Genomic DNA, 11,502 nt, shown 5'->3' with positions numbered 1-11,502 from the left:
ATTCTACAATGTTCTCAAGAGTTAATGCATCTACCTGTATTCTTCTACAATGTATTACAACCCATTTAGACTACACCCTTTTACTATGTTTAGGGGCATTATCGCGATTTATGTGTTTTTTAAACAATAACAATAAATATGATTATGAATAAATATAAATATACCTTAAATTTATTGTGAATGGTTAAAAGGGGTAGAGATTTTGTGTTTAAATCAACTTAAAACTTGAATTTATTAAAATCCAATATTAAAATACGCTAACGTACAAAATCTCTGTCCGTGTTAACGCCGATTTTCGTCCAAACACAACAACTCTGACCATATCAAACATACCTTAAATTTCTTGTGGCTGGTCAATTATCAGGGTTAATCCGGTTTAGAGATTTCGAATGTAAACGTACTTTTAATTTGAAATATTTTGGAATACATCTCTGCTTTTTGCTCCTATGCGACTTTAATTACAATTGTTTAATTGGATATTTTTAGATTTCATCATCGATCGAACGATTTTTCTATCCTATTGCACCATTTATAGTTCATAAATCTCTTACAGTTGTTTTTTTTTTCGATGATAAACGGTGAGAACATTTCATTGTCTATATTTTCATTTGTCTTTGTCATGGTAGAAGAATATAGGTAGACGCATCGACGCAGCTGCTGGGACAATGAACTGTCAAACCAATTTTGGAATTAAAAATGTTAAATGAAAAATTATTTAAATTTGTAAAATTTGTTGAAAAATGCATATCTTTACAACCCACGATTTGTGTCGTATAAGAAAACATATAAAAATCTACTTATATTTAATAAGAAATTTAAAAATTTTTGACATATCAATGCTCCCAAGCGTTGATGCATCTATCTGCATTTTTCTACCATGGTCTTTGTCGACACTTTGAATCTCAAGAGCGGCATCTGTTAGTAATACTGCGTCGTATGAGTTTTGTCTACGATACAAGAATTGAAAAGTGTAGTTTGGCCATTTCACACAAGATGTCACTACCAAAGTTGTTCCTATTGTTCAAGAGATGGCGCAAACAGTTATTGATTCATCATTTAATACAATAACTAAAATTATCGATAATATTCTTAACAAGTAAAAAAGCTGTAAGTTCGGTCGGGCCGAACTTTAATTACCCTCCACCATTTGGAATGAATTAGGCCATTTTCAAAAAAAAAAAAAAAAAAAAAAAAAAAAAAAAAAATATATATATATATATATATATATATATATATATATATATATATATAATCCGTTAAAATTTTAACAAGTAAAAAAGCTGTAAGTTCGGCCTGGCGAACTTTAAATACTCTCCACCATTGGGATTGAATTTGGCAATTCTCAAAAACAATTAAATCCGTAAAAAAATCGGTTATAATCTTAAAAATACCGAATGTAGCTTTTATATTAGGGTCTATACGACGACATGGACCTGCATAGGTAACATTTGTCATAAGCTATTACAAATGCGAAACTTAAAAAAATCGAATATCGGGAGGTACCGTTATATGGGGTCTATACGAAAACGTGGACCTGCACAGACAATCTCCTGTCATATGCTGTAGTATTCATTACGAACTTCAAATACCAAATTTGAAACAATTCCGGTGAATAATACCGCTAGAATCATAAAAATACCGAATATCGGGAGATGCCGTCTTATGGGAGCAATACTAAGACGTGAACCTGCACAGACAATTTTCTTTCATAGGCTGTAGTATCCATTACGAACTTCAAATACAATATTTGAAACAATACCGGTAAATAATGTCGCTAAAATCATCAAAATACCGAATATCGGGAGGTACCGTTATATGGGGGCTATACGAAGACGTGGACCTGCACAGACAATTTTCAGTCTTAGGCTGTAGTATCCATTACGAACTTCAAATACCAAATTTAAATATAATATAATATTATTGGCCTTCTTAGACATGTATAAACAGTTGTCTTTAAGGATCAACACCCCGGAATAACCATCCTAAAATGTTGACAAAATCTTTACAATACACAAAAACTTACGCTGACAATTTCCTGTAATGTGTTCAATGCCAATTCGACTGGAAATATGACATGACAATCTCCCACCAGTTTGATAGCAACACACTTAATATTGCCATGACAAGTTATATGTCCGTATCTAAGCAGAACTACTAAATAACAATTTGAAAATGAAGGGACATCAAGTAAAAAAATCAATCTTATGATTGTATGATGGTACAATTAAATCAAGGTAACCTCATTTCTAATAACAATATCCAAATCTGCAATTTTCTGTAGTTTACCTTGTCAAATTTAACTTAATTGAAAGCAGGATCTCATCTCTGACGGAATTTGAAGGACGCATGTTTCAATTTTTGATATGTTGTCCATTTTGTCCATTGCTACACTTGCAATGTCAAAACATGTTTTGAATAACACACAAAGTATTTTCGAATATTTTCAAATTCTATTAAAAAATTGAAAATTTATTTAAAATTCATGTTTTTGTTTGTTTGTGGAGAATAGGCTTTTTAAATTTTGAAAGAATCTTAATTTTAATAATATAAGGAAGAGAAAATTGTAAAATATCCATAAAGTTCTTTAGAAAAAAAATTATCAAAATGTGGCAATTAAACACAAGAAATTGTTGCATCTATTATTAAAAATTGTAAAGTTACAAGACACTAGATTCAAAATTGTGTTTTTTTTTAATTCCTGTAACCTATCCTAAATTGATTGTATCATGGTGTATTAAACGACGTCCATCGAAACATGACAACAAGAGTAAACGAACAAAGCCAGTCTGAACATGGTACAATTCTGCTTCGATTAATCGATAATTCGAAGAGAAAATCAAAACAACGTTGCCAACTAGTTGTGGCAAGAGAATTGAGAAAATATGTGCATTGTTGTTGTTGGAATTGAGAAAAATATAGTTGTTTACACTCTCTCTCCCTTTCAAACGACCAATTGTATTCTACCATTTTCATTTATTTTTTAAAATCGGATGACGACGCACGACGCGAGCGAAAAACGCGATAAAGAAGAAATAAATTTTGCTGTCACAGAAATACACGGTGATTAATGCGAATAGAGTATAGTTAAATCAAATGCCAAAGGATTAATGTTTTGATATTTGAAGAAATATTAAAAAAAGTAGTGCACTCATCATTTGTTTATTGAAACGAAGCCCACATTTAAAAAAAGGGGGAAGGAAAAAATAAGAAGTGTATGTGTGTTGTTCGTCTGGGTGTGTGTGCCTAATTCATGCCTATGTTGTTTTTGTAAAGAAAATAAGAAAGAAAAAGTTTCACCCAAGGAAAAGAAAAGTATACAAAGTATATATTGCCAATATTTATGCAAAATTTCATAATTAACAGTGTTAAATTAAGAGAAGGGTATAAATTATGGTTACGTTAAATGGAAATCAAATGGTGGAGAGCAGCCCAACACCTCCAACAACGGCGGCAGCAGCCCCAGCAAAATTGCAAGCATTGCCGACATCAGCGACTACAGCCAAAACAAGTATTGACCCTGTTAAAGTGCTGTTGGTGGAAGATCCCGATCCCCCTAGCAGCCAGCCAAATAAAGCAACAACAAACACAACAACAGCCACCCACTCAATTTCAGGCGATAATGGCACAACAAACGCCAACTCCTCCAACAATACTGCTAAGGTTGCTGGTGGCAGCACCATGAACGGTGGTGATGATGGTAAAATCTGTGAATTAACCGAGCAAAATGTCAAATTGTTGCCCAAGGCATCGCCTCCTCCGCAAATCATTATAATTCCGGATTCAGCTGCTGCTGCAACAACGTCCAATACAACAGCCAAAAAGATAAGACGTGCTTTTTCCATGCCACGAAATCCTTTTCGTTGGTCTCACAAATTGAAAACAACGGCAACAACGACAACAGTGGCGGGGGCCGATAACCTCATTACTGGCGGTGGTGGTGGTGAACGCAAGACCGGAAGAACACAAGATTCAGGTGGCGGAGGCGGTGGTGGAGGTGGTGGCGGTGTCCTATCTTTGGGCAAATCGTATACCTTATCATCATGTGTTGGTGGCAATCGCAATAGATCGGATAGTTTTGCATCGTTGAATGAAGACGGTGGGGGTGGAGGTGGCATTATGGCCACCACCAATACCACCATGTCCCTGGATCAAGCATTAGATGCACAACAATTAAATACTGCTAATTCCAAAAGGCCAAAAACCAAGGCAAACACTTTGAATGGTGTGACTAGTTTGCAAAATCCTGCTGCCAATAACAATAACAACAATAATCGTTTATTTAGACGCTCATCGTTTAGGAAATTTATAAATCGCATTGCTCAGCATATGACAACAACGGTAAGTTGGTACTATAATTAAATACGTTTTTTGCGGTTTTTTAAGGACACCACAATAAGTGCTTCAGTGGCAAATAATGAGGGGATAAGAGTAATTAATTGCTGGCATTATTGGGCCGCGTTAGGAAGTGGTTAGTTGTGCAGTTCGAGTTGTATTAGTTTGTAAGTATGTTATTCACTTTTATATACTCCTGGTATGTATTAATACATTTTGCCTTTAAGGTATATTTACGAATTTGAGCTTCAGCAAAATGGGTGGAATACTGATTGAAAATATGAATATGAAAGTTAAATTTGTTTCTGTCAACAATTAACAAATGTTGCTAAGATCTTCTTGCCTGAACATATTATGCCCTTCGTTACTGAGGAGAATTTGTCTGAAAGCTTCGAAATTCTAAAATCTGAAGTTAACGTTGTGTTGAATAGTTTTTGAGACAAAGTCTTGCAATGGTTACGAACTTGAAATGCCGAAATGCATCATATTCCGAATAAGAAGAATTTGGATAGGACCTTTGAAAGATACTTTATTATGGCAGTCTCTACTATTCAAAATATATTTGTATTTTAAAACTATTTTACGTATTTTCATATATTTATAGATTCATATTGACAATTTTTCATACAGGAAGTAGTCTGTCTAGTGATTTTCCTTGTATATTGGAAAATGGAGTAATGACAAATCGATGGGATTTTCCTTTAGGATTTTTGACATAAACCTGCTCTTTGCAAAAGAGTTTATGAAAATTAACGTTTGGTCGCAAAATGAGGCAAGGTAGGAATGTTGCAATATATTATGATGAGTTTTTCCAACTATTGTCTAACTTGAAATGGCATATAAAGGGCATATGGATTTGAAAACGTGTTCGATAGAACCTTAAATGTATAAATCTTAGATTTTAAAGCCAATCTGCCTAAATCGGCATTGACTTCTTAGCTTCCCAATGGGGGTGTTGAGAAATAGAAGTATACAACAACTCAAACGAGATTATTTCAAACCCCAAACATCCGAAGAAGGGCAGTAATCTCTCCAATTATTATCCCAAAAATGTCTGTAAATTCTTAAAGACAACCTTTTTTTTACCAGGTTTTAAAAAATTCTTAAAAATCTGATAAATTCCAGAAACTTGATATGATGAAACAAAAATTGGATGGATTCTTCAAAAAGTGGGTCCTTCAAAATGCCTTTATGTGGAATGTAGGAACTTGATCAAAATTAAGATTTATATTGAAAAATTACACATCCATTGAAAATATTTTGTTAGGATGTACTCCACATTTAATGACAATGAGATAATGCAGTAGGGATCATAAAAGATTCCATCATTTGCCGGAAACTAGTGTTTTTCAATCCATTGACTGATTGCATGTACACTATACCGGTTGGTTGGCAAAAAAGGTTACTAAGGTTAGATTATTTCAAGCCACCTGACTTGTGAGGGATACCAGAAAACTCCCACATTTATTATCCAGAAAAAAAAAAAAAAAAAAAAAAAAAAAAAAAAATATATATATATATATATATATATATATATATATATATATATATATATATGAATAAAAAGTTATTTTGGAAATATTAAAAGAAAGTTCACATTTGGAAGTACACATATTATACAAATTCCACTATTATTGATCTGGACATGGCCGTCAAAATTATCTGAATAATATCTTATTATAACCTAAAGACACTCCTGAAAAAAAAAAATATTTAAAAAAAGTCCAGGATTTATGATACGATTGGGATATAGGCTCTAGGGGTAAATGATTATTTAAAAAAATCCTTACAGAGTTGCTAGAGGAACAGCATTTCTTCATACAGTTTTTTAAAACAACTATTCTAGGGGTCCATCCTTCAAAACTCTTCTTTACAAAACCCACGCTTTGAGAGTTCAAAGATCCCTCTGAAAAAAATCTGTCCGCCGCTTGAAATCACTCTCGATTCCAAACGAAATGAAGTGATTTAATAAAACTTTTCTTAGGTGCATTGTCGATACATATTGAAAATATAGGCCATACAGGTCCAAAGTTTGATATAGCCCCATATTACTGTATAATTGTCAGATTTAAGGTGTTATAGCGGTTGCAGTCATATTTTTGAGCATAATTTGCTGTAAATTGGTAGTTGGTGTTTAGAAAGTTGGTGGTAAGAAATATTCATGTAAAGAAAAAATATCCTTGTTCTTGTTTAACCCCCTATATAACTGTGACCCCGATATTCGCAATTTCGATGATTTATGTTACAATTTTCATTGGGATTGCATCAAATTTGGTATTTGTAGTTTGATATGGATACCACATCCAATGACAGAAATTTACCTTTGCAGATCCACGTCCCATCCTATATTAGGTATTTTGATGATTTTAACTTAATTTTTCACCGGAACTATTTTTAAATTTGAGTTCGCAATGGGTAGTATTTTTTATGACAGACAATTGCCTGTGCAGATCCACGTCCTAGCATAGCCTCCATATAAGAAAACGGTACCCCATCCTACAGTCGGTATTTTTATGATGCTAGCTAAATTTTTTAATAGAATTATCTCAAACTTGGTATTTGCCCTCTGCGGCAAATAATTGCATATGGCCGTCCACGCTTTCATATATCCCCATAAGATTGTAACACCTGATGGGTATTAAAATGGAGGATAATAAAAAGTTCGGTCCGGCCGACATTGTTTCACTTCTTCCATTTATCTTTGAAAACGAGTCGAATTTTTTTCAGTCGGATTATGTAAAATTTAGAAGTGGTTGCATTAAATTCTACTCAAAAACAAAGAAATCGTCTCATTTTAACCCATTTTTGATTTGCGCTAGACCACATTTTTATGATCGCCTTTCGAGTCTGGAAAAAAATTGGTGTTTTTTTTTATCACCATCTTATCTTTCAAGTTTAAATAGTTTGCTGACGTCAATCACCTACCCCCTTTTTTTACTGTAGACAACATTCTTTGATAGTCGGCGGTCGGTTTTACTTAACCTATTTATTTTGCAAATTTGCAAATGCAATTTCATATGACTTGTCGGTCGGTTTATTATCATAATTAATTATAAAGTTAATAACAATTTTAAGTAAATACTAAGTTAGATATATTGTTGTTTGTTTTTTCAAACACAACGTGTTTTGTTAAAAAAAAGCAAATATTCCTAGTCAAAAAAATTTGTTTAAATTTTCTACACACTTTTCTCCAAAAGTCTATTGCTAACCCGTGCCGCCGTACCAATCGCCAATTGTTAAACTAATTGGACAAATAAAGAAAAGAGTGCATAAAAACTCGAAAAATGTCTTGGAATTGTTTTCTTTATTTGCATCATGATAATGCCATGCAGATGAGTTGACTACCAGTCGTCTAGCTTGATTGGATGACTTATTCGTTACCCAAGCCCCTTTGTGGGTTTTCTCTGTGGAAAAAGTAACTAGAAAAAGCAGTAAAATGCTGATGATGATGATTATCATGCTAACAGCTTCCAATTATTTTTCTATTAAAGTGTCGCCATTGTGTCTCCCTTCCACTCAGTCAGCCAGCCAACCGTTCGCTGCGGCTGATTGAGTAAATAATAAAACGAAATAATTTCTTTAAGAATTGTTTCGCTTTCATTTCTTGGTTTGCTCCTCATTTGTGGCCATTCCATTTACTTTTCTACTTTTCTTTGTAGTTTTGTTTTTTGTTTTTGTTTTTGCTTTGTTTCTTTGTTTACTTTCATGCGGAGAGACTACAGACTTGATTGACTCCATCCATACTTTTTTCTTTCGTTTTCTTTCTTTGACTTTGTTTTTGTTTAGAATGGGTAGTTGGGAGATAACCAAGAAGGGCAAAGGTTCAAATGACGTTTATATTTCACATGGCAATCTGGCAATCTATTCTTAAATGACCATCAATCGAATGACTAAATCCTTGAAACCAAAATTGATAGCCTTGTGGAAATTTTTCAGTGGTGGCTACTCTACTACTCTAGTGTTGACGTAACTAAAACAAATATTATATGTAAGTCCATAATCCTTAGGCCTTAATAATTCCAGGGGGACTGGATATATTGTGAAATAAACATTTTTTAATTACCCTCAGATAAATTGGACAAAATTTCGGAATAGAAAAATAGAAAAAAAAAAAAAATAAAAAAAATTGAGTATTTTTAGAAACTAGAAAACTACTACAAAAAAACCAAAATTATTGTATTAAAATATGCTATAAAAAAAAAACTTAGTAAAAATAGGCCACTATTTACGTAAATGGATTCTAAAAAAATTCTTAAAAAATATGCAATCATAAAACTGGCTATGGCCTTTGAGTATCTCTTAAAACTCCACGTAAATCGAGCTGATGTTTCCGAAAATACAATTTTATAGAACAGAATCTTTGAAATTTTTAAAAATTGAACTGGTTAATGGTCTTTGAAATCTGGTAAAAACTAAAAAAAATTCTGAACAAGTTTTTAAATAATTTTCAAATTTCTGAGCCATTTAAAAATCGATGATTCATTGTACAAGAATTTTATATTCAAACCATTTCTATGTTTATGTGAAATTCTAGAACAAAAGTTTTTCTTTTAACTAAATATTGAAGCAGCGTTCTCATCATGGATTGGGTATCAAATGTGACACTTGTCAACTGGACACTGCCCCAATCGAGCAAAAAAGCAATTTGAAATGAACGTGAAAGTATTGAGTGGAGGTGTATTGAACTCAACTTTGCTTGTCATCTGTAAATTATTTGAAATCAATAAACTTTATATTATTCAATATTATACGACTGTATTGAGTTTCAATACAATTTTTTTTTTGGATTTGAGACATGTTTTAGAGGGATACAAAATTTCTGAAAGTATATATTTTTTAATGGATTTTTTGGAGGAATCACGTTTTTTTTAGAGATTTTTTTGGTGGAATCATGGACTACTAGAAGTGTAGATTTTTAAAGATTTTTTGGAGGAATAATGTATCTTTGCAGATGTGTATTTTTTACACATTTTTTAGGAATCATTTACCTCTAGAATCGTAGATTTTTTAACGATTTTTTGGAGCAATCACGGACTTCTAGAAGCGTGGATTTTTTAAAGATTTTTTGGAGTAATCTTGGACCTTAGAGGCGTGGATTTTAGGAAGCACTATAGACCTCAAGAAGCAGTTTTTTTTAAAGAGTTTTTGGAGAATTCATAGAGCTCTAGAAGCGGAATCATGAGACTCTAGCAGTTGGATTTTTTTAAGTTTCTTTTTGGAGGAATTTTGGGGGAATCATGGGCTTCCAACAATTGGATTTTCGTGCTTCTTTTTGGAGGAATTAGGGATCTTTAGCAGCTTGAATTTTTTTAAGGATTTTTTTGTTGAATCATTGATTTCTAAAAACGTCGATTTTCATAATTTTTTGAAGCAATCATGAGCTGTTAGAAGTTTAAATTTTGTTAAGGACATTTTTAATGGAAAAGTTGTTGGATTGAACTTTGGAGGTGTGGACTTTTTAAAATTTTATTTAGGAATTATGAACGTCTAGCAAGGTTGATTTTTTAAATCTTTTTTTGAGGAGTAATGGACATATTATTGACTCGTCGAGTTTTTGAAGGGTCCAAGAATTTTTAGAAGCGTAGAGATTTTTTAAATCTGTTGAAGGAAACTATGACTCTCGACATTATGTGCATTTTTATACCTTCCACCATAGTATGAAGGGTATATTAAGTTTGTCATTCCGTTTACAACACCTCGAAATATACATTTTAGGCCCCACAAAGTATATATATTCTCGATCAGCATAAAATTCTATGTCGATTTAGCGCTTTCCGTCCGTCTGTCCGCATGTGGAAATCACTCTAGCTTCCGAACGAAATGAAGCAGGTTGATAACATTTTCCTCGAATGTATATAATGTCTGCAGGACTTTTGGTATTCAAAATGGGCCATGGAGGTCCACGCTTTGGTATAGCCCCAATATAATGGTACTTCCCTATTTTCGGTATTTTGGTGATTTATGCGACATTTTTCACCGGAAATGTTTCAAATTTGATATTGTCCGTGCAGGTCCACTTTTTGGTATAGCCCTTATATAACGGTACCTCCCAATATTCGGTATTTTAATGATTTTAGCGACATTATTTACCGGAATTGTTTCAAATTTGGTATTTGAAGATCGTAACGGATCATACAGACTATGACAGAAAATTGTTTGTGCAGGTCCACGTTTTGGTATATCCCCCATATAATGGTACCTCCCAATATTCGGTATTTGGAATTTGAAGTTCATAACGGATACTACAGCCTATGACAGAAATTTGTTTGTGCAGGTTCACATTTTCATGTAGCCCCCATATTACGGCACCTACCGGTATTTTGTTGATTATTATTCACCGATTTTTTAAGTTTCGCATTAGAATATTATAATAGCTTATGACAAAAGTTGGCTATGCAAGTCCACATCATGTCCGTCAAGATAAATTTAAATTTAATTAGCAAAGACACAAACCAATGTGATTTTTTCTCCGGTTCGCAAAGGGTTAATAAAGAGAGAGAGATAGACAGAGGGAGTAGTAAACCAGAAAAAAATTAAAGGTAAATTAAATTATATTAGTTTTCATCAAATTTCATAATTTTCCGTACAAATTTCAAATTTAAAATGAAATCGCTAAATAAAAACCTAATTAAAATTTACGTTGAAAAACTTTGAAACCCTTAACTCTACATTTAAACCGAGAATAAAATATTTAAAAATGAAGCGGTGTCGTGGCTGGGCATAAATGAAAGGTCTCGAGGAGTACTTTCCGAATATATGGACCTTATAGTCAAAAAGAATTTCAGACTTAGGAATTTTTTGCATTTTCTGAAGAATGCAAAAATTTCCTAAGACGCTTTTATCTGCAATTTCCCTAAAATTGAGAGATAATTCTTCAGAAAATGCAAAAAATTCCTAAGTCTGAAATTCTTTTTGACTGTAAGGTCCATATATTCGGAAAGTACTCCTCGAGACCTTTCATTTGTGCCCAGCCTCGACACCGCTTCATTTTTAGTTTCTGTTCTGTGGACGCCTTTATCTGCAATTTCCCTAAACATGAGCGATAATTCTTCAGAAAATGCAAAAAATTCCTAAGTCTGAAATTCTTTTTGACTATAAGGTCCACAGATTCGGAAAGTACTCCTCGAGACCTTTTTCTGTTCTGTGGACGCCTTTATCTGCAATTTCCCT

The 11,502-nt window shown here is 33.0% G+C and overlaps 1 protein-coding gene across 1 annotated transcript in view; it reads left to right on the top strand.

Annotated features, from left to right (window-relative positions):
- The first annotated feature begins 2,953 nt into the window (after nucleotides 1-2,953).
- LOC101898421 (uncharacterized) overlaps nucleotides 2,954-11,502 on the top strand; it is a 107,426-nt gene continuing 98,877 nt past the window's right edge. The window contains exon 1 of the mRNA XM_005179442.4: nucleotides 2,954-4,338. Coding sequence (XP_005179499.1) covers nucleotides 3,391-4,338 — 948 coding nt within the window. The 5' untranslated portion in view covers nucleotides 2,954-3,390. The remainder of the gene's footprint in view (nucleotides 4,339-11,502) is intronic.

The sequence above is a fragment of the Musca domestica genome, unplaced genomic scaffold (genome assembly GCF_030504385.1).
Source record: "Musca domestica strain aabys unplaced genomic scaffold, Musca_domestica.polishedcontigs.V.1.1 16, whole genome shotgun sequence".
NCBI classification, from domain to species: Eukaryota; Metazoa; Arthropoda; class Insecta; order Diptera; family Muscidae; genus Musca; species Musca domestica.
The sequence above is the reverse complement of the archived record's forward strand: the minus strand, read 5'-3'. Positions and strand labels throughout refer to the sequence as shown.